A 25194-nucleotide genomic window follows, 5' to 3' on the forward strand; every position below is an offset into this window, starting at 1 on the left:
AAATAAAAGTTATAATAAGAGACAAAGAAGGACAGTACATAATGATAAAAGGATAAAACTAACAACAGAATATAACCCTTACAAATATTTATACACCCCACATAGGAGCACCTGAATACATAAAGAAATCTTGATGCACATAAAGGGAAAGAGTGACAGTAATACAATCATAGTAAGGAAGTTTAATACCTCATAGACATCAGTGGGTAGATCTTCCAGACAAAAAGATTAACAAGGCAACAGTGGCTTTAAATGATACCCTAGAGCAGATAGATTTACTTAACATTTTCAGAGCCTTTTACTCAAAAGAAGCAGCATATATATTATTTTAAAATGTACATGGAACATTTTTAGGACAGACCACATGTTAGGATACAAAACAAGTCTCAATAAATTTAAGAAGACTCAAATCATATTAAGCATCTTCTCTGACCATAGTGGTATAAATCCAGAAATCAATCACAAGAAATAAACTGAACAACACACAAACACTTGGAGGCTAAACATATTAGTAAATAATGGATGGGTTAACAATAAGATGAAGGAAAATATCAACATATACCTTGAAACAAATAAAAACGAGAACACAACAACTCAAAATCTATAGGACATTGTGTAAGCAATCCTAAGAGGGAAATTCATAGCATTACAGGCCTACCTCAAAAAAACAAGAAAAATCTCAAACAGTCTAATTTTAAACTTAAAGGAATTAGAAAACACAACAAATAAAGCCTAAAGTGAATAGAATAAAGGAAATAATAAAGAGCAAAAGCTCAGTGAAACCAAGAGCTGATTCTTTGAAAAGATAAAGAAGATTGACCTATCTTTAAATGGACTTATCAAGAAAAAGAGATAACTCAAACAAAATCAGAAATGAAAAAAAATATCTGACACCACAGTAACACAAAGGATTACAAGAAAATATTACAAACAACTATATGCCAACAAATTAGACAAACTATATGAAATGGATGAATTTCTAGAAACACAGTCTCCCAAAACTGAATCAGAAAGAATCAGAAAATCTGAATAGACCATTTACAACTAACGAAATTGAAACAGAAATCAACAAACAAAAGTCCTGGACCGGATGGCTTCACAGGTGAATTTTACCAAACATTCAAAGAACTAACATCTAGCTTTCTAAAACTATACCAAAGATTCAAGAAGAGGGAAGACTCCCAAGCTCATTTTACAAGGCCAGCATTATTGTAATTCCAAAGCAGACTAAGAAACTTCAAAGAAAGTAAATTATAGACCAGCATCCCTGATGAAAATAGATGATAACATCCTCAATGAAAATTACCAAATCAAAACCAGCAATATATTGAAAAGATTATGCACCATGATCAACTGGGATTTATTTTGGAATGCAAGATTGATACAATATCTACAAATCAATAAATGTGATACACCACATAAACAAAATGAAGGATAAAAATCAGATGATCCGGTTGGCCAGTTAGGCTATTTGGTCAGCCCTCAGACCAAAGAGTCACAGGTTCGATTCTGATCAAGGGCACATACCTTGGTTGCAGTTCTGTCCCTGACCTTGGTCAGGGTCGTGCGGGAGGCATCCAGTTGATGTATCTCTCTCACATCAATAATTCTCTTTCTCTCTCTTCCATCCTCCACCCTATCTGAAGATAAAAATAGAAAAAAGTATTCTTGGGTGAGGATTTAAAAAATAAAATAAAAAATCATATGATCATTTGATAGATGTAGAAAAGGCTTATAGGAAAATCCATCAGTTTGAAAAGTGCCATAGCTACATTAGCATCAGGAAAGAAAAATATTCTAAGGCAAACAATATTATAGAAGATGAAGAAAGGTCATGACCTAATGATAAATGGAACAATTTACCAGGAAGATACAGTAACTATAAACTGGTGTGCACGTATTAACATTACCTTAAAATACATAAAACAGAAAAGTAGTTTATGAAACCCATATATGTGTCATTTACCTGGGTCTTAGATCTCTTTTATTCTCAAGAGAAACTTTGATTGCAATAGCAGTTGATATTAGTCTATAAGACAGTCACTAAATGTCTTAAAATACAGAAAAGTTCAAAAAGGTATTCACACATCAGTTAAAACAATTGGCCTTGGGAAGCAAGACAATAACTATTATATAGAAGCTTTCATTTGACCCAGCCTTGTTTCCAGTATTTGTCTCCCTCCTTTTTGTTGTTGTTGCTGTTGTCTATGGTTTATTGAAAATATTACAGCACAGCAGAAAGATTTAAATGGCTCTATGTGGTGTTCTGAAATTCATCCCAACTGTAGGCTGAATGCCCTGCAGGCTGAATAGACTGCCAAAGTTCAAGAGTATTTCCTTAGTGTCAGGATTGACTTCAATAATCTCCTGATCCAGAGCTGAGACCTCAGGAACATAATTAATCTCCTCTTTCTGCAGCCTGATGGAGATACCTGTCATGGGGCCTCTCTGAATCCACTTCCTCAGGTATGTGCCATAGCCTGCTCTCTTGTTGCAGAGCTTTTTGCTAGGGATAATGACGATCTCCTCGAACATGCACTTGGTAGTGTGAAGTCATTCCCAGGTGCTTGTGGTACTTCTTAGCGCTGATCCACACCACCTTCTTCATGATCTTGGAGTGAATTTGGGCCCATGTTGGCAAATCCCTGGTGAAGGAGCTCGCTCCTTCCTTGTTCACTGCTGAGGCAATCTGCAGGTCCAGCTCGACCCACACACCCAGGATTAAGTCATATTTCAGGCAGAAACTCCTTTTTCAGTGAATCTCTCTGGTCAACCTGCACCTGTTTGGTCAGCATTGTAATCTTGCTACTGGTAAATTTGGCTTCTGCACTCCTCTTTAATTCAAACCCTTACCTTGCTTTTACCAATCTCTTTCCCAAGGCTTTCATATCAGTCCCTGAATTATACTATTACTTGTCAACTACTAGACTTCTGAGAAATTTCTGACCTCTGGTTGTTGTGTTCCCCCTGCCAGCTGAGAAGGCCCATTCCTTCAGCTTCACTCCTGCCTGATCAGTGAACAGTTATAACGATACTTGTGCTCTGCTGGTGTGGCTCAGTGGATTGAACATCATCCCATGAACTGAGAGGTCCTGGTTTGATTCCCAGTCAGGGCACATGCCCAGGTTTTGGGCTTGATCCCCAACAGGAGACGTGCAGGAGGCAGCCGATAGATTTATCTCTCTCACATTGATGTTTCTCTCCCGCTCTCTCTCTTATCCTCTCTCTCTATATATATATAAAAAAAAAAAAATCAATGAAAAAATATTTTTTTAAAAAGAAACAGTACTTATAAGATAGAGAGAGCTCTCTCTGCATTGCAGCTGCATCAAATTCACTGGCTGTGTCCTGTTCCTGTGGGAGGGTGTCTAGTGTCAGGTGCCTGCCAGGTTCCTGAGTGTACCAGCTGATTATTATGCCTGACAGCTGGAGCACTAGGCCTTTAGCCCAGTCAGATCATCACTGACTTTGATTTGTTACTCTGTAACTCCCCCGCACCCCTACCACCACTTAAGCTATGGTCTGATCTGCTACTCAGTGGAAAGCCATTCAATTTTGAGACTAAAATAGAGAAAATTTGGGGGCAGGGGATTAAGTGACAAATGGCTTGTCATAAATTTAAAGTGAAACCCAGAAGAGAGGGAGAGATTTAAGGACAGACAAGAGTAGGAGTCAATAGTGAGGCAAGAGAGAAGAGCAGGGCTGAAAGCAAGGCCGTTGTTCCGGGAGCTCGCCCAGGCTGGATGGGGACTGTGATGCATGTGGAACAAGGGAATGGAGATTCAGAGTGACTGGGGATATGAGATCTCAAGTTTTCTGGCTTTGATCTTCTCACTAGGTTGAAGGTAAAGCTATCAGCTAAGAGTAAGTCTGGTGGGTCCGAGGTTTGAGAAATATAGAGGTAGTTGAAATAACTGCTGTGAGTTATCCATTACAATAACAACTGCCTGAATGCTGGAAATTATTTCTAACTTTTATTAACTCCTGGAACCCTCTTATTTTGTGACCAAAACCAGTGATTTGTTTATCAGTTTGACAACCTGTAAAAGTAAAGTGTCTGCATAATTCTATTCTCTTCTTTATTGGAATAATGGTATTGGTCCCAAGTGTTCCAATCTAATGATGATAATGCAGTTGAATTAATTTGTTGTTCTGTTGATCAGGTTATCATTACACAGTAAATTTTTTTTAATAACATGAAGGATTAGTGAAGGTGTTTAAAGAAGGGACTCTGGGGGCTCATGTCATTGCTTGTTCCTATGTATAGGTCTATGAGCACACAGGGCTTGGTGGACATCAGACAAGGGTCTTCATGAGTCACTCACTCAGACATTTATCCCACACCAAATCCCTATAGCTGCCACAATCTTTTTGATCCATATGTTATCAGTGGGGAATTCTCTGAGTCCCCACCTGTTGCTGGTGGAAGAATTTCCTGAGGACCCCATGGGAGGATGAAGTATCATAGAAAGCTTTATTGCCGAGGTAACATTAAGGGGTTTACCTTCCAGATCTCATCTTCCATCTTCTCTCTAGCAGGACTAAGATCAAAGCCATTGGCCTGAGTTTCCACTTCCTATTTGCACAGTCCAGTCCAGCATCGGGCTAGCTTAGCGTGTGTTCCCAGCTACAGTCCGTCAGTGCATTACAAGTGGGGTCCAGGTGGCCATGGGCCACGCAGCTTCTAAGGCCACATGGCAGGCCAGCGTGGGTCATGGAACAAGCAAGTACAAGGAAGCAGGAGTGAAGCAAGAGGAACAAAAGAGAGAGAATTCCTTTGTCTGGGGATTATGTATTCTCAAATTTTCACCAGCTTGCATCCGGGTCCACCCTCCTAGCTAGTGGTTTTTGTTCCCAGGTTAGACTGACAGGCAAGCACCTTCCCTATGTCACTCTGACTGCATTGTGCATGTACCCATATTTTCTTTCCCTAGTGGTTTTCAGGGAATGGACCTGTGGTTCCTGGGGGAATGTAAACTTACAGCTTCCTGGGGAAGCTACTCAGATGACCATGCTTATAATGTCTGGCGTCCCCTTTGCTCCTTTCTATTATTAATATTAGCTCGCTAGTTATAACAATAGCACACATACCATTTTATATTGCTTTTACTCTTAGTCATACATTATTTAATTTGTATTTCAACACTGCTGTTGAAAACAGAAAGTCAAAGGAAAAGGTAAAAATGATAATAATTCTGTAAATTTGTCTCAAAATGTTCCTACTGGATCCCCGGATAGCATTCAAAGTTCTCATATCACACATTAGGATGTCTTCAGTAGTTGAACAGTGTTTAAAATGTAACATACAGTCTGACTTTCCCCCTGTTGAGAATAGAGCCCGTCCATAGCTGCAGCATGTTGTTTGCGGGATGTGCTTGCAGATCAGCCTGAAACCTTCTCCCTCGTCTTAGAATCTAGAAACAAAACTTAGAATTATTATATATATCTAAAAAGAATATCAGTTTATTTTTTTAAGTTCAAAAGAGAAGTTTAAAACATTAAGTTATGAAAACAATTGTTGATTCTAGGACTTACAGCTGGACTCCAATTCAATTTAAAATATTTTTTATCGCAAAGTCAAATATGATATAAAGCATCTTCAAATTTATTTGCAAAATCAGACAATACATTGCAAGAAATGAAAACTACACCAATATTCCTCACAGAATAAACACACACACAAAAATTATTTGTTTGTAACATTCTTTTTTATATAGAATTAATTTAAAATAAATCAGAATGTATATCACTTGACAAATTAAAATATTATTTAAATTTTCTTTTTACTAAAATAATTATTAAACTATTAAAATAAAATATTGGCATAATCTTTTATTTCTTATGATGAAATGTTAGGAATACAAAAAAGTAGACAATAATATAATGAATACCCATATCCTCAGTACCTAGCTTAAGAATTTGTAACATAGATCTAAAATATGTCTATGTTTGATTTAAAATAATTTTTTAATACATGTGATGTAAAAATGGTCAAATAATTGTCAAAATTTCAAAGGGGGGCAATTGCAAGATTGTACTATGTAAGAAGTTGACAAGTTGGAAAATGTTGGGAAATTCTCCCTTAAAACATTCTTTTAAGAGTCATAAAGGGCTTTTAACTTTATTTATTTATTTATTTATTTATTTATTTATTTATTTATTTATTTTTAATACAAATGTTTCTCCTTTTCCCTCCATTGATACCCTCCTTCCTGCTCCCATTCCCCCACCCCACCTTCACAGTTTTGCTGTCTGTGTCCATTGGTTATGCATATATGCATATAAGTTATTTGGTTTATCTCTTCCTGCTCCTTTCCTCTGAGGTTTTTCAGTCTGTTCCCTACTTCCATGTCTCTGGGTCTATTTTGTTCATCAGCTTATTTTGTTCATTATATTCCACAAATAAGTGAGATCATGTGGTATTTGTTTTTCTCTTGCCAGCTTATTCCACTTAGCATAATACTCTCCAAGTCCCTCCCTGTCCTCTCAAATGGTAAGAGATCTCTCTTTCTTAACAGCTGCATAGTATTCTATTGTGTATATGTACCACAGCTTTTTTATCCACTCATCTACTGATGGACACTTATGCCATTTCCAGATCTTAGCAATTGTAAACAGTGCTGCTATGAACATAGGGATACATATATTCTTTCTGACTGATATTTTAGGCTTCTTAGGATATATTCCTAGAAGTGGGATCACTGGGTCAAATGGGTCGAAGGGCTTTTTAACTGTGAATAGAGTGACACCAAACCTCTTGCTGACCTGCTCATTCATATTCACCTAAGAAGCTCAACAAAAAAACAAAGAGTAAATGAGGATTGAACAATTTTATTTTTTATTTTTCTTAAGTACAGGACAAACAGCACAAAAAATCCCCTCCAATGTTTCTATGCTCTGAGCCAGTTGCGTTGCTAGTACAGAGATAGGAGCTGGGTGAGAGGCTGTGGGAGGCCACTGCTGTGTGCTAGACTCTATACCAGACACATTTCTAACTTAATTTAATTTTTGTGACTGCCCCTTGAAGTAGGCATTATTGTGGTTGCAATTTTGCACATGAGGAAACCAGAGCTAAAGAGGCTCTGGGACTTGCCCATGGCCAGCAGTGTAGGAGCTGCCACTCATACTTACTGGTTCTGACTTGCTGGTTCTGCCTGGGGACTTCGAGGTCTAGAACAAACAGCAGCATGTGATAACACATCACAAATGGAAGCACTGTGTTCACTATATTACGATAAGCAAAGTACATCTTTTCTACTCTCCTGGAGGCAGAGTCCAACTAATGAAGTAGCTCCCAGAATTTTCAGGTCTCCTGTTTCATTATTTCCCTAATAAGTTTGAGGGCACTGCTGATCTCCTCCATTCCTGCAGGTAGAAGGGAAGACTCAATTGTCAAGGCAACAAGTAGACTGGGAAACACATATTAAGAATACTCCAGGTCCTGACTGCTGGGTTGCAAGGGCCCCTGCATTAACTGATGACCAAACTCCCAGTGTTTCTGGAATAATTTGCCTACTTATTGGTAATCTTCTCTGTGAGTCTAGGTACTCTCCAACTGTGTTTCCTTACTTTGTCCAGTGTGCCTCTCATGTGGAACTTTTCCACTCTTGTTTAACATGGACTCAAACCAACACAAAATTCAAAATATACAACTTTGTCATTTTAGGAAGATAAAAAGAGAGAGGAGGAAAAGGAGAAGAAAAAGGAGCCAAAGGAAGGGAGGAAGCGAAAGAAGGACATAATCTCTGTGGGCTTCATTTTGCTAATCTGTTAAATGAGGTTGTGGGACTGAATCAATTCTTCGTCTTTTCTGGATGTTAGAATTTATGAGGAAAGCTATGGACACTTTTTAAATGGCATGCACATAATTGCTGTATACTTTGCCCACAATTCCAAAGAGTTTATGATATTAAGGATACCATCATTCTTCCAAGTATTTTAATACTATACTGCAGATGAGCCTCAACTCCTCAAACGTGAACACTCTACAGAGTAGAAATCTGATAACTGCCCCACCAAACTTCCAAAGATATTTCTTGGAGGTTCTTTGGTCTAAAGAAAAAGGCCAAATGGCAAGATGAAATGGGCAATGTTTTTCCTATTCCATTTTTTATTCTATTTTTTTTTTACAGTCTGAATGATAATCACAGAGGAAGTTCCCTGGGCAGTGTTGCGTTTCCATGGTGATAGGAGAGGTCAAAGTTAACAAACCCAGGTCTGGGAACCCTCTGCTGCAGGGTAGATGGAGGGAAAGCCTGGCAGTCAAAGTGTCACCAGGGGACCCATTTTCACAACCTACTCTTTTGAATGACCACAGAGCCTGACTTGTGCCTTTCTGAATGGACAAACTAGGGATGTCTTGAAAGTAATAATAGCACCATAACTCCCTCTATGAAGAAATGTGCTGTGCCCTTCCTCTCAAAGGCCAGGCACTGATGCCTTTTACTAACAACAATCCATGGATTGTTGGAATATGTATGTGCCCTTTGTATTGACACCAGAAGCTCAGAGATGCCAAGTTTTAGAAACCAAATGTACTTTAGAAAAGCAATTTGATCCTTGGGAGCAAGGGATTCTAAATAAGTTCTGACCATGTCAGGGCAGGCTAAAAAATGAATTAATTAAAAAGAGAGTAGGAAGGATACTGTTTAAATTCAATATCAGATGACCCAAATAGTTTCCCTTAAAACATGATTCAGTTACTTTGCTTGAAACCAAATGTCCTGATTTTATTCTTTTGGATTCTATGCTTTTATGGGGGTAGATAATGTCATAAAGATTTATACAGCTTTCTTCAGACCACAAGAATAATGATGAAATTAAGGTAAGCTTCAAGGGTATTAAATTAATTGCTTCAAAATCAGTAATTTTTTTTTTTTTAAGTTTTTATTTTATTTTATTTTATTTTTTTATTTTATTTTTTTTAATATGTATATTTTATTTATTTATTTATTTTGTTACAGATATTTTACCTTTTTACCCCATTGGCACCCCCCCCACCCTAACCCCCCTCCACCCTGTCCCCGGCTTAGTTGTCCATGTCCATTGGTCATGCATACATGCATACAAGTTCTGTGGTTTATCTCTTCCCACCCCCCACCCCCCACCCCCTCTTCTGAGGGATGTCAGTCTGTGCCCTACTTCCATGTGTCTGGGTCTACTGTATTCCTCAGACTGTTATGTTCATTATATTCCGTATATAAGTGAGATCATGTGGTATTTGTCTTTTTCTGCTTGGCTTCTTTCACTTAGGATAATACTTTCCAGGTCCCTCCATGTCGTCTCAAAGGATAAGAGATCTTTCTTTCTTACCGCTGCATAGTACTCCATTGTGTATATGTACCACAGCTTTTTTATCCATTCGTCTACTGGTGGACACTTGGGCTGTTTCCAGATCTTAGCTATTGTAAATAGTGCTGCTATGAACATGGGGGTACATATATTCTTCCTGATTTGTGTTTCAGGCTTCTTAGGGTATATTCCCAGCAGTGGGATCACTGGGTCAAATGGAAGTTCAATTTTTAATTTTTTGAGGTAGCACCATATTGTTTTCCATAGCGGTTGCACCAGTCTGCATTCCCACCAGCAGTGTATTAGAGTCCCCTTTTCTCCACACCCTTGCCAACACTTGTTGTTTGATGATTTGTTGATGGCGGCCATTCTGACAGGTGTGAGGTGATACCTCATTGTTGTTTTAATTTGCATCTCTCTGATGATTAGTGATGTTGAGCATTTCTTCATATGTCTCTTGGCCATTTGTATGTCCTGTTTGGAGAGGTGTCTATTCAGCTCCTCTGCCCATTTTTTAATTGGGTTCTTTGTCTTCCTTTTGTGGAGTTGTATGAGCACTCTATATATATTGGAAATTAACCCCTTATCTGATACATCATTGGCAATGATGTTCTCCCATACAGTGGGTTCCCTTTCCATTTTGATGATTGTTTCCTTTGCTGTGCAGAAGCTTTTTAGTTTGATGTAGTCCCATGTGTTCATTTTCTCCTTTATTTCTGTTGCCTTAGGTGATGTATCAGTGAAAATTCTGCTCCGTATGATGTCCGAAATTTTGTTGCCTACATTTTCTTCGAGAATTTTTATGGATTCACGGGTCACATTTAAGTCTTTTATCCATTTTGAGTTTATTTTTGTGTATGGTGTAAGTTGATGGTCTAGTTTCATTTTTTTTGAGAGGAGACAGAGAATTGGATGAAAGATGTGAATAGTTTTAAGATCCTGGATGTGGGATGGAATAGACTTTTGTGCATTGCAGGGCTGTGGTAAAGGGACTGAGAAATGGGGCAAGTCTTCCCATTTTAAGTAGTACTCATGGCTGGTTAGGAATTCCACTACCTAAAAGATTGAAGCATTCCTTACATACATTATCTCCCATGGCCATCTATATGTTGCTAATAACTCTGAAATCTCAGTCAGATTTCCAGGCCCATATACATATCCTATTAGGTTTTCTGTTTTAATGTCCTTCAGACACACAGAAACAAACTACACCTGCTGTCTTCACCCCTTCATCTATTCCTCTTATCTAAGTGCTCTCCTCAGTACACAGTAATTAACCACTAGCCTAGCCGGAAACCTGGAATTCACCTTGTCTCCCTTTTCCCCTCATGCTGAACAATCATTACCAATTCTTATCTATATTCTCTTATAAATACCTCTCAAATCCATTTGTTCCTATTTCCACTCTTCCCTGTTTAGGCTGTCACCGCCTCTCCTGAGAACAGTCACATCCTTCTCTACCGGGAAACTTCCCACATCCACCAGTCCATTCTCCACTCCATGGTCAGAGTGGTCCTCCTGAGACTCAGATAGGATCATAATTATTCTTCACTTGAAAAGCAGTCAATGGTTCTCCAATACCCTCAGGATAACTCTTCAAGTATGTTGTAAGTATCATGAGACTTGGTAGAAACTGGCCCTTACCTATCTACTTCTCCAGCTTCATTTATAGGTCCTCCACCCTCTCACCTGCTCCCCACCCTCACCCTCAACACACACACACACACACACACACACACACACACACACACACACACACACACACACAGTGTACATATGAATTCCAGCTGGGGTGAACTACTTGTTTTCCAGAATACAATTATTTCTCTTGACCCTGGATCTTTGCCTTAATTCAGCTCATACTAGCATCCACTCTCCTCCTCCCTGAGCACTTGTTTTGCTGGGCCAAGTTCTGCTTATGGTTCATTTTTTAATTTTTATTTTATTTTTTTCCATCACCATTTATCCCCTCATACCCTTTTCCACCTCCCCACCCTTCCTCCACAATCACTACACTGTTGTCTATGTCCATGAGTTCTCTCTCTTTTTTTTCTTTTTTTGCTCAGTCTATCCATTCCCCAACAGCACCCCTCCCAGAGCTGTCTGCCTGCTCTCTATCTATGAGTTTGTTTATTTTGCTAGGTAGTTCAGTTTATTCATTAAATTTCACATATGAGTGAAATTATATGGTACTTGTCTTTCTCTGACTGGCTTATTTCACTTAGCATAATGTTCTCCAGGTCCATCAAAGGGTAAATTTTCTTCCTTTTTACATCAGAGTAATATTCCATTGTGTAAATGTACCACAGCTTTTTATCCACTCATTTGCTGATGGACAGACACTTGGTCTGTTTCCAAATCTTTGCTAATGTAAATAATGCTGCAATAAACATAGGGGCACATATATTCTTTTTAATTAGTGTTTTGGGTTTCTTTGGATATATTCCCAGAAGTGGAATCACTGGGTCATAAGGCAGTTTAATTTTTAATTTTAATCTTTTGAGGTAATTCCATACTACTTTCCACAGTGGCTACACCAATTTACATTCCCACCAGCAGTGCACAAAGGTTCCTTTTCCTACTGGGAGAACATATTCACCAATAATACATGTGATAAAGGGTCAACAACCAAAATGTATAAAGAACTTATAAAACTCAACACCAAAAACCAAACAATCCAAAAAACATATAAAAAGATGCTCAGTGTCACTAGTCACCAGAGCAATGCAAATTAAAACCACAATGAGATATCACCTCATGCCTGTCAGATGGTTATCATCAATAAATCTGCTTATGCTTTAGATGTCAGCTTAGTTGCAATTTATTCGATTGTTCCCTGTCCTCCAAATTTACTCTGTATGGTCCTGTAACATCTTGTGCTCCTCCCCCCAAAGCACTTTCACACTATAATTATTATTATTTTACATTGTTATAATTGCATATTCATCTTTTTGTATCTTGATTAAAGATGTAAGTGCCACGAGGACAGGGACTGTGTCTGTATTCACTAGTATATCTGCAGTGCCCTGCACAGTCCTCAAAAATATATATAAAATTTTCTTAAAGAATCCCCATCAATAAATAAACACCTGGTGAAATACTGGAATATAGATTATGTACGCTCTGAAGTCCACATGCTTTTTTGAGTAGCTGTTAATTTTCAACTTGGACTAACAAAGTCTCAGAAACTTCATAATACATTTATAGTATTGAGTATTTAGTGTGCTTAATATTCTTCTTCTCTTACATGCTGTAACTATAACAACTTATACTCACCTACCATAGATTCCCACTAGAATTAGATTGGAAGAACATTATGGCAGAACCTCTCTTCTAAGACAATTTCTATGTATTAAAATTTAGCTGATGTAGCTACTAAGAAACCAGGTCTTACAAAAGAATAAGTGGAGTCAATTTTCCCAAACAACGTTGGCTTATTTTTCCAAGACAGAACAAATTGGGTGAAAGAGAGGATTGAAGGTCATCTCTTTTGGAAATAACATATAGAGAAAAAGGAGTTTTCCAGTTTTCTAAATGATTTCACCATGAGGTCTTGGGCCACTTGATAATCTCTGTAATTTCTAACAAATGTAAAATGTTTTTGTGGAATTACAGTATTTAAGAGGACCTTTGGAGGTTATCTGGCCCTTTCTGACAATTGCAATCAGGATATCTATCTGTTGCCAGTCACCTTTCTAAAACCCAGCACTGATTATAACACTTTTTCAAGCAAAAATGCTGCTGCTTACTCCAATGGCTACAGAAATAAAATGCAATCTCATTAACATGGCTCACAAGACCCTATGTTATACAATCCCACCTTTGCTGAGAATTCATCTTTCCTGAGTTCCTCCGAGTATCTCACATTCCAGTCATGCTGTATAACTCACCATTCTCCAAACATACCTTGCTCTTCCAAGCTGCCACATTTTTGCCTTCTTCTGCTTTGTGCCTGTATTCCCTTCTTCATTAACCATCTTTGCCTAATGCAATTTTATTCATCCTTCAGTGCTCAGCATCCCAGCATCAGAAATTCTGGAATTGCTAATGGGGCTCAGTTATGAAAGGCTCTAAGCATCTGACCAAGGCAGTTGAACTTTATTCCAAAAGCAATGAGGCAGAGGGATTCTGAGTGGATGGATGGTACATACAAAGTTGTGGTCACTGAACAAGTTATAACAAACCAACAGTGCCAAGGACCAGAAAATTGTAAGGAAAAGCATCACCTTCAAGTTTCCTCGACATGTTTCTGGGAGATGTTTCAAGTTTCCTGAAGATGGACTCCAGGTACTCCCATTCTTTCCTCCTGGTCTGATATTCATTACTCTTTTTTAAAATTGATTTGGGGGTGGGGGGAGAAAGACAAAGAGACACTGATTTATTCTTCTATTTATTTATGAATTTATTGGTAGTTTCTTGTATGTGACCTGACTCGGAATCGAACTTGCATCCTTGACATCTCAGGATGTCACTCTATCCACTTGAACTACTGGGCCAGGAGTGATATTCTCAACTCTTACCATGGTGTTGTGCTTTCTGCACTGCTGGCCAGTTGTAAACTTCTATTGGACACACCAGTACAGACAAACAAATAGAAAGACATGTCCTTTTCATCCTCAGGCCCTTGTGTCAGCTTTGATTTCTCAGGTTGCCATACTGATGACATCTGCCGAGATTTCCCTTCAGCCATCTGTAAACCACCTTCATGCTGAAGACAAAAATCAGAAGGAAGGCATGATTACTCAATACTACAGCAATTTAAAAAATTCAAGCAATCTTTCTAGTTCATTTATGTCATCTTAAAGTTTCTGTAAATGGCAAAATAGAAAAGTTAAAAGATAAAGTCACTTGAAAAAGTTCAGCTTAAACTTGAAAATCCCTTGTGCTTGCAGTCAGAGGCACCGTGAGAAATGGAAGCAAGTAATTTGCAGTTGACAACATAATAAAAACTACTTAATGAGAAGAACATGAAATGGGTACATGTGTATTAAATGGATACAAAATCCATAATTTGGTGGTGATACAAAATCTATTTAAATTTAAAACTGAGGCTTTATAAAAGAAAAAACATTTTAATTAAGAGAATTGCTTTCTTTCTCTTTCTTTTTTTCTTTTATTGATTTTAGAGAAAGAGGAAGTGAGAGGGAGAGACAGATAGAAACATCAATGAGAGAGAACATAAATTAGCTTCCTTCTGCATGCCCCACACTGGGGATTGGGCCCACAACCTGGGCATGTGTCCTGACCAGGAATCGCACCGGTACCACTTAGTGCATGGGTCGACACTCAACCACTGAGCCATACCAGCAGGACAAAATAACTGCTTTCAAGAGATCCAAATTGTTTTACAGTTCAAGTAGTCTACAAAAATAAATTCATCCTAAATGGACAGATTTTGCTCCTGCCATGTGGTTTGTAATCACTTCAGAATTTCCCATCGTTCTTCCTGGCCTGTCTTCTCTTTGCACATATCAGAGCTATCTGTTGTAAGGGAAAAGATGCTTGTCTTCTCATACAAGAGCTAAGAACATCCTTCTTGTCTTTTTGCATCAATTACCTCCACCTGGGAAAGAAATAATTTTTTTGTTAGCTTCCTCGGGATGCTAAATACAACTTTTAAAAAAGTTAAGAAAAAGAAAGACAATGCTTAATTTAATCTAACAGCCATATAGTTACTGACTTCCCCACACTGCCATCTTCCCCAAATAATGGGTGGTTCAGTTGAATCTAGTTGGGTTTTTTAGGAACTTGTTTGTGCATGTAGACCGCGCATGAGAAAACTTCTTGAGATTGTAATTTTTAATAAGTGATTTACAGTTTAGATTGTACTTCACCACCCCTCATTCCTAGACCCCACAAAGATTAGCAGGTTTGCCTGCACATTTATTTTTTTTATTTTTGAAGAATTGCATTTTTTTTTATTTTTAAATGTTATAATTTCATGTGTCTTTTATTATTGCAAGCAACCCCAATGTTATCAGTAAGTTATATGTGCATGTTGGAAAGCTGAAAAATAGTAGCATCTCACTCAGCAACCTCTTAGAAGGTTTCCAAATGGAGAGTCTTGGCTTTGTCTGGGAGGTGTAGGTGACAGCCCGAGTGGTTATAGGTGGATGCCATAAGATTTTCTGCTTCTTGATTTCTCACCCTGTTATGGCTTGCTTGAGACCACCAGTGGTTAAAACCAACTTCCTGAAAGCATTCAAAGAATATCTCAGTAGGTTAATACCCACCACTTGATGGGAGAAGGCAACAGAGAGGAGATTGAGGAAGAAAGAAGGCTTGTCTTTGAGAATGTGGTTTGACAGTTGGCAGGGAGCTTCCTGCTGCAGAGGGAGTCACGACCTGGCTCTGCTTCATGTTAGCGAGCCATGGTCAAAGTTTGTCAAAACAAAGCACACACAACATCCTAATGCCAAACGGGCAGAAGCTCTGGCCTGCTGCAAATTAAATTATTAGGAATTCCTTTGGAGAAAGAGTTACAGCCCTTGAGCTCTCTGTGGCTAAGCAAATGCAGATGTCTAAGTGTGCAGTTGGTATTTCCCTAAGCCACAGCTTAGAGCATGGCGCTCCCTTTGCAAAGTCCTTTAAGGCTGCCACCCTCCTAGAACAGAGTATTAAATCTTCAACCTTCATTTTAAAAGTTTCTCCAATATTGTTCTATGTATTTTTCCAATCTCAAGTCATAATATTCCAAATATGCCAGGCATCCTAGTGGCTATGGGCCTTTGCTCAAGCAGTACCTCTCCTGGAATGCACCTCCTTCCCCCTAGATCACCTCTAATGGAAGATCTACTTTTCCTTCCAGGTCCAGCTCAATGCCAGGTTTTCGCCTTATATAATTGGTCTCTTCCTCTTACTTTGTTTGAAATGCATTTTCAATATCATTTTCAGGGACAGTTGAAAGTTCAGACTTTTATATCAAATGCGTCTGGGTTCTTCTCCCAGCTCTGCATCTTACTGTAATATTAATCTTTCCTAAATCTCAATTTTCTCCTCTGATAGATAGGAATTATTCTAAAATAGGTTAGTTATGAGAATTAAATCAGAAATTATCAGGAGGAAAGAAGAATAGTGCCTGGCACCATGTATAAGTTTGCTAATGTTTTTGCTTCTCTCAATAGACTGTGCTGGTAGGGCAGTATCTTACTTGACATGTATTCTCAAAAGCACTGTGATTTCCACTTGGTTTGTGCTGAATAACCTTTTATTGAATTAAGATATTTATTGATCAGATTTACATTATTGATACTGTTATAATTGGCTATTTATTAATAATAGGAAAGGAGTAAAGGGGGAAGCTGGACATTACAGGCATGTCATTTGGGCAACTTCACCAGGAAGCTGAAACTTTGTAATCCCTAGGGAACCACTGGCCTATTCACTACAAAACAGTGGGGGAAGGGGCCCAACAAAGAAGGAAGATAGGCACATGCCCAGTAAAGTTAGGGTGACACAGGGAAGGTACTTGCCTTGTCAATCACACCTGGGAACAGAGATCATCGGCCAGAATGAGCATGACCACAGCAAGTACTTGAAAATTTTGGAATACATAGTTCTTAAACAAAGGAATGCTCTATTGTCTCTCTTGTGCCCTTGGCTCACTCTTGTATTCCCTTCATTCACCCATGTTTCCTCCATAGCTATGTGACCTTGCAGACACCACATGCAATGGACTGATGGACGGTAGCTGGGAAATCCAAACTAAGCCAGCCTATGCTGTAGTGGACTGTGCAGACATTGAAAGGAAACTCTGGATACTGGCTCTGATTCTAGCTCCATCTAAGCCCCAGCTAAACTTCTCCTATGACTAGACTAAGAGAAATGGGACTTTGGAAACTCAAGGATTTGATTTCACAGAAATAAAGCTTTCTACAATATCTCATTTTTTCCAGGAAGTCTCAGAAAATTCTTTTCTCAGGATATTTCAAGAAGCCCACTCCCACTAGCAACAGCTAGGGATGAGGACCTCTCCCCATCATTAAAATTATGAAGCCAGAAAAATCACATCAAACAAGGCAAATGTGGGAGGTGTCTATGGAGAGGTCCCTCCTAAATTTGGTTTGGTTCAAGCCCACTGTAACAGCCCTTCAGGCAGAGCTCCTGAAGGCATCAGGCCTTGATCCTTCTTTCTTTGCCCCAAAAGTAGGCAAACACCAGCTTGCTTACTGTCATAACCAAGAAAAAAAATTAACAAATCCCAAATAGCCCTCTAAAGTTAATTATATTATTTTTTTCTTAAAGCTTAACAGGAAAAAAAGTTATAAAGATATGAAGAGATGATCTAGATGCTAGAGCAGTGGTCTCCAACTTTTAGTCTTGAGATCTCTTTCTATCCTAATAATTATTGAGGATCTCCAAAAGCTTTTGTTTATGTAGGCTGTATATAGCTATATTTTATTGTATTAGAAACTAAAGCAGAACATTTTAACATATTTATTAATTTATTTTAAATATGTTAATAGACACTACAAATTAACATAAGTAATATATATTATGAAAATAATTTCATTTTCTAAGACAGATCAACAAGTTAATGAAAAGCATAGCTTTTATTTTTTAAACATCTTTGCAAATCTTGTTAATGTCTGGTTTCATAGAGAACAGCTAGATTCCCATATCTGGTTTTGCAGTTGATTGGTTGTTATGTTATTTTGGTTAAAATATATGAAGGAACTTGGTCTCATATAGACAAAGGGAAGACTCAACTAGGGGTGGCTCTTAAAGGTTGGTTGCAGTGTGGAAACTGAACCATAGAATGAAACTTTCCTACCCTGTTATATTCAAATCCACTGGTCAGTCTTGCATTTTAAAGCCATCTTTTACCATGCATGCTTTTATTACATCATTCATTGATCATTTGGAAAATATTGATTCACTGAGTTATGCAGACTTTTAAAGGGCTAATACATTTTACCATACAATATATAAAGCTCCCATTTGTTAATATCACCATCAACTTCATCAGAAAAGATTGGGAAACTGCAAGTTCATTGTGAAAGATATATTTCTAATTTTTGCTTAAAAGTTTAAAATTTATCATTGGCAATGTGTGCTATCAATTGTGTCCCTTGAAATGACAAACTTGGTTGGATTATTTTGAGAAAATACGCAAGTCTGAATAACCATAGTTTGTCTATCAATCATTCTTCCAGTAAAAATGGTATTTCATGGGGGAAAAAAAGCCAGTTTTATTAACTCAGCAAATAATTACACAAGCACTTTACCTTGAGACAACTATTATATTTTGGTGTGTAACAGAATTCTTTTATGTCTAGTTCTCATTTCACAACACAGAATAATGAAGAGATGAGAACTCAAGCGGTTAATTATTTTAAAATAATTATTAATTTTAACAAATTAATAATTATTTTATGAATTATAATTTTATTATACATTCATTCATTTTAGCAATTTATGGATCTAAATAACTTGTACTGCCTCATCAAAGTCATTCTCGAGTCATCCGGCATGCTCTCCTGACTGAGTGGATGGTAGTGGAGAACAGTGGCCCTGATGCACTCTGGATGGTGGTCAGCAGACGTGAGGACCAGAAGCTAAGGAAGGCAGCCATAACTCAAAATATATTTTAAAGGAACATTTATAAGTAAAAATAAATTTCTTCCTGCTACATGGGCATAGCACAGACTTTTATTCCCCCTCTTTCTTAAGTTTCTTCCTAAGAGAACATGTTCTGTTCCTTTAGGACAGGATTCAAATTAAAGTGAGAGTTTCAGGTTTTCTCTACAGTACTTCTGCAGGGCCTGTGCCATCTGATATTTTACTTTAAATTTGGTCACTCTGCAAGGGACAAGAGCTGGGAATCAGAATGCATACTTAATCCCGAAGCAAGATCATTAAAACTTTTCAATAAATTTCAGAAGATTGTGTCTGTCAGCTCTAACACTCCTTTAAAATCGAAATATTGAAAACAAATATGTTATAATGTTTAATTTACTAATTCAATTAATAAAATCTCTTTTTACTTATTAATTTGTTGTTTGCAGTACAGTACGTGCTTTATCAAGTGACATTGGGCTTGTTAGAGACAGTGATAAGTCTGATGAATTTATGAAAGGACTGAGAACAGCAAGAAATCACAGGTCACTCTCTGTTCAAAAAAAGCAAAAACCTAGAAGGTGGCTTTCTTGGGCAATTTTTTAGCCCTTGGCCTTTGCCAACTCACCATCAATATTTATGGGACTCTGGTTCATGGGACTCACCAGCACACTGGAAGAGTAGGTTGAACCAGATCATAAAGTAATGCAGAAAGGCAACTAGCTCCCAGTGGGCTTGGGGTTGGACAGATTCCCAAGTCATGCTTACTTGATACATTGTAGGATTCTTGGAGAAATGATACACGAGTGAAATGGTAAATGGGCAATCTAAGTAAATTCAACCTGACCATACACATTTTTCTATTCTAGAAAAGCCTAAGGCATCAATCAGATCTGATCATTTTGTTCTAAGTTAAAAAAAGATATCTTGACGTCTAATAGAAAGCAGTACATTTTCTTTTGTACATGCAGGCCAAATAATATTTGCCATGTATTTTACCCTTGAGCAACAAAGAAGCCACAGTCTATTCTTCTATAGTGAAATTATCTAAATCAGGAGACAGGGCACTTAACAGTTTCATTCTCATGTATCATAAAGAATTAGAGCTTACCTAAGTGAAAAGATGCCCATTGTCCTTGAGCTCTAGATGAATAAAAAGGCCTTGAACATACCCTACCTGCTTCCAATGTCAAGTCCAGTGTAAATCCTTGAGGGATTCATGTTCTCCTGGCTGCTCTGCCTCTTTGATCCCCCACATGTTGGCACTGGCCCTCCACTTACCAACTGATGGGAATCATTGCTTTGCATACATAGGTATACAACACACACCACACCTAACTTTCTATTAGATAGTTGAGAGTTTAATAAAGTCTTCAGGTTCTAGGGCTATGTAGGCCATGATTTCTTTGACTTGACAACAAAATCATGACCCACAAGAAAATTTTGAAAAATGGAATTTTATCAAAACTGAAACATTTGTTCACAAAAGATTCTGTAAAGATGAAAGGACAATCTAGAGTGGGAGAAGACACTTGCAAAGCACATAACTAACAAAGGACTAGTTAGTTATATAACTAGAATATATAAAGAGTTCTCAAAACTAAATGGTGATAAAAGAAACTATACAATTAGATAATGGGCAAAAGAATTTTACTAAAGAGTATATACAAATGGCAAATTATGAAAAGATGTTCAACATCATTAGCCATCAGAGAAAATCAAATTCAATGTAGACTCAGTTGTCTTAGCACTATTGAATAAGCTACCCTTTACCAACTGATTTGAGATTACCATCTTCATCATCCAAAAAAATCATTACATTTACTTGTACTACCTATATCTGGCTTTTTATATAGCTGCCTATTTCCCACCCCTGTATCTAAGAGTCACCATCATAAAACATTTAAGAACCAGAAAATATTTACAGTGGAAATTACAATCACCTACCATTGCTATCCATGCACTCACTAGCTGGGTCACTTTTGGCAAGTAAAATTCTCTGAACTTCAGTTTCTCTGTAAAATGGAACCAAAATACCATTCTGTGTTATATTAGCATGCCAAGATCCTCCCCCTTCAAAAGCCAATTGCTTTAGGATTTTGTAAGAAGTTTTGCTTACTTGGTCTAGCCCTTTGTGCACCAGAATTTTGTTTACGTATTTAAAAAAAAAATTTTTTTATTTTGAGATTATTTAAATTTACAGATTTATAAAAATATTACACAGAGTTCCTATATATCCTTGACTCAGCTCCTTTTTACATTAATATTTCATGTTTCCATAGTGAAATTATTAAAACTAAGTAACTGCCTTGGTACAATACTAATAAATAAACTATAGACTTTATTAAGATTTCACCAGCTTTTTCCATTGAGGTTCATCTGCAGCTCCATGATTTAATACATGACTTTGTGTTTCATTAGTGGTCAGTCTCCTTAGTCGTCTTCAACCTTTGACAGTTCCTCAGTGTTTTCTAGTCTTTCATGATCTTGACACTTTTGAAGAGTACTGCTCAGCCATTTTCATAACAGTCTTTTTCTCTTCAAATAAAGTTCCTTTAAACCAGGAACAGATCATTGTCTTCCATTTTCTCAGTGGATGACTGGTCAACACACAGGACTGAAAAGTGCCCCCTTGACACTGGTGCTTCTTACTGAAGAAGATGGGATTTCAGGATCCCAACTCGTATTATTCGTGCACTTTGGTTCCTAAATGTCAAAATGAAAGGCAGGTTAAAAAGCCTCAAGTTGTTCCCTAAAGTTAAAAAGAAAAGGAGAAGGAAAGTGATGTAAGCCTCTGCCCCATCCCCCAACTGGAAAGGCTTGGCCTATCTTGGAACCACGAAAGTCAGAGTGAAACCTCCACACTTTCCTTAATTTCACACATTATGCGGTTACTGTTAGCACATGTGCTTCCAATCACCTCCTGTCTCGAGAACAGTGCACATGTGGGTGCTAAGAGAATTGAACCTGCCAAACATATTTGACATCACAATGCCCTTGAAAGAGCTATCAGCTAAACCCAGATATTTATGTACATCTCAGCAGTTCTATTTTATTAAACTCACAACATTTCCACCCAATTTAAACTCACTGTGATAGCATACGTTGTGACAGATTTGGGTGGTGGTTTCCTTTCCAGTTGGCTCCAAAAATATCATATTAATCCAGACCGCAATCACATGCCAAGTCCATGATTAGCTTTCCCTTTACACTTGGGTCTCTTTTGTTGTTTTGAGCAGATATGCAGCACTGGATACAACCATGTAGGGATGGAGTAAGAATAAGACCTGTAAAAAGAATGTGACAATGGCTGTGAAAATCCATTTTAAGAGCAGCAACTCTTGTTACTTTAAATGCTAGCTATGATTTTCCAGCTAAGGGCTGTATTTCTGTAATAGCAATTGCTAACTGGTAGCCCCTGGGCCAAATATGCTTCACAGATGTGTTCTATTTGGTCAGTTCAATGTTATAAAAGCATCTGAATTTGTGGCCAACATTTATATATTAAGAGATTCTACACAAAATCTGGATTTCTGGATTCTCATGAAAAACTTGACCCTACTTTTCCACATGGCAACGACGGGCTGGGGTTGAAGAGCGGCTGGCTCCAGGAGACTGGCCGTGCACCATCTGGTTAGCATAATCTATGTCCAGCTCACTTCTTCTACTTACGTAACTTGCCTCATTTCTGTGGGCATTTGGATTTTCAACACTGGTTTATAATCAAGGATAAGAGAAATACGATTATTTAGGCTCTGGTTCTACCAAGGTGAGAAAAACTGTGGTGAGAAAAGATGTGGTGTGTCAGTGTGTAGACCTTGAGATAAGGATAAATGTGAGTAATTTATTAGGGAGATGCTCCAAGGAAACCCTGGCAGGATAGTGGGAAAGTGAATTGGAGAAGAATAGGTGACCAATACAAAATGCATTGTTAATTAAGTAACTTGTGTGATCATTTGGAGCTTAATCTTCCTGGGGAGTTCTGGAAGACAGCATAATAAATGAGCCTCAGATTTAACCCAACCAAGAGGCAAAAAAGCAGTTATTCCCATCAGTTATTGATTGATGGTTGCTCCCAGAAGCATATCTAGTTTGCTATTCTTATGGGCAGATCATGCCTGGAGGTTAGAGAAAACCCTCAGGAAAAGAAAGGCAGATGCCAAAAATTGGAAATTAGAGCCATGCAAATCCTAAGAGAATATGTGCAGGGTACCAGCTGCATCAGCAGCACTGTGGTTCTAAGGTGAACTCGAAGTGATCATTTTGTTTCACAGAATAGAGAAGGCTGACCAACAACACAGTTTCTCCCCCTCATGAGAACTGCTCATCCTTTGAACCAATTCCAAAAGTTCTTCAAATTGGCTTTCAGTTCCTGCTGCTTGTTCTTAGCCCTTGGGTAAAAGGTTGCATCAATCAAACCATCCAAATCAGGACAGGTAAGAAGATACTAGGATAGACTGTCTTTTGAAGTTGACATGGGCGTTGGTATCCTAATTCTCTGTTTATATTCATTTATTCCAAAGCAAGTGCACTTGAGCACTTTCCATAGTTAGCCCATGATCAGAATCCAGATGTGAATAGGCCACAGTCATATTTTTATTGCTAACAATAGGGAACCATATGAGAATTAGGTGTAACTCAAACATGTGCCTGGTGTATGTGAAGACTTTAGTTATATCGTTGTTTACTTTGGTGAGAATCCTGAGAATGTCTAAGCATCATGAGGTGTTTATAGTGACCTGGAATTAGAGAGCACAACATTATAAATTATGCAACTATATACCCTGAGTTTCATTCATTAATTGATCTAATCTTGCTGGTATGATGTCTGGCAATACTCAGTTACCCAATGGAAAGTGACCTGTAATCTCCTAAAAGGCAGGAGTAATATCATCAGTGCTTGGGCAGAATCTGCCTGCACATAGTAGGTGTTTGCTGAGTCCCATGACACATTCTTTGTTGCTTGGCACAACTAAATGCTCAATAACTGTATGTTCTTGCCATGTTTTCCTTCCTTCCTTCCTTCCTTCCTTCCTTCCTTCCTTCCTTCCTTCCTTCCTTCCTTCCTCCCTCCCTCCCTCCCTCCCTCCCTCCCTTTCCTTTCTTCTCTCTGTGCCTCTGTTCATCAATGAGAAGTGGGATAAGGCTTATAAAAGGACATTGTAGACATAATAAGATATATAAACAGGTAAAATGGGGTGGGAAAGAGCTAATTCCTTGAACATTAGGTATCTAAAAAAGTTTTTTGTTTTTTTGTTTTTTTTTTAATCCAGCATGTTTTCCTGAGCCGGGAAAAGCCTCTTAGTGGTGACAAACCATTTCAAGCCCTGGGTAACGACAATGTTGGGTGTTGACTCTCAGCTCATGAAGGGTTTGCCAACTTGATTTTTTCTATGAGAAATTCTTCCTAATATAATTTTAAGTGGATTGAAATTGGAGTACAGAAAATTATTAAATACTTAATAATTACATTCAAATTCAATTATCAAGAGGAACCCTAAAAAGTCAATCCACAGTGATGATATTGTTGATCATTATTTTGGATAATCAGTCAAGAAGAATATACACATTCAGAAACAGATCATGCAAAACAACTAGAACAGTGATTACAAAGTGGGTATCTTCATTACCACTGTTAATAACACCTTACTCTTCCACTGATCTCCCTCATAGGCCCCCTGCTCCCTGCCTCCACAGCGCTCTCTCTCTCTCTCTCTCTCTCTCTCTCTCTCTCTCTCTCTCTCACACACACACACACACACACACACACACGCACCAGCACTATTTCTTCTGCTACTCTCTTTCTAAATAAACCCAGCATTTTTGGTTGAATCATGCTTTCCTTTGAAATATACGAGGCATAAAATTCCCCTTGGACAGAAGCCAGGCTTCTCCATCTCCCTGAGGTAGAAGCTGTGTCTCTTCCTGAGAGTGTGCTGGGTGGATAGCAGCACAGACATGGGCCCTTCAGTGAGGGTGCCCAAGGAACCCAGGGGAAAGAAGGGGTGTTACCAAATTTTGTCATCATCAGAAAGGCCACAACTCTGAATTACCCTAAATTCACAATAGGAGCAAATCCCACTCCTTTGATAATTCTCATCTACATGATTATTGTAAAGCTCTGAGGACTAGATATTATATTTTTCTCACAACTTTTAAAATTTACAATATGCGGTGGCCTCCAGGCACACGACTTTCAAAAAGCCTAAACGCGCGCGCTTGCGCGCGCACACACACACACACACACACACACTCATCAGGCTTTCTGATATGAGAGAGAGAGAGAGAGAGAACACAGGATTTCTTGCTGAACACAGGATTTCTTGCTGACAACCGTCAGGAAGT

General features: G+C 38.1%; 1 protein-coding gene across 1 annotated transcript in view; it reads right to left on the reverse strand.

The window, feature by feature from the left end:
* The window catches only part of LOC118627817 (solute carrier family 35 member F1-like), an 83305-nt gene that overhangs the window by 56405 nt on the left and 1706 nt on the right, over window positions 1-25194 (reverse strand). Inside the window, 2 exon segments of the mRNA XM_036258265.1 lie at window positions 13812-13999; window positions 22522-22561. Of these exon segments, the coding sequence (XP_036114158.1) occupies window positions 13812-13999; window positions 22522-22561 (228 nt within the window).

The sequence above is a fragment of the Molossus molossus genome, unplaced genomic scaffold (genome assembly GCF_014108415.1).
Source record: "Molossus molossus isolate mMolMol1 unplaced genomic scaffold, mMolMol1.p scaffold_m16_p_13, whole genome shotgun sequence".
NCBI lineage: Eukaryota > Metazoa > Chordata > Mammalia > Chiroptera > Molossidae > Molossus > Molossus molossus.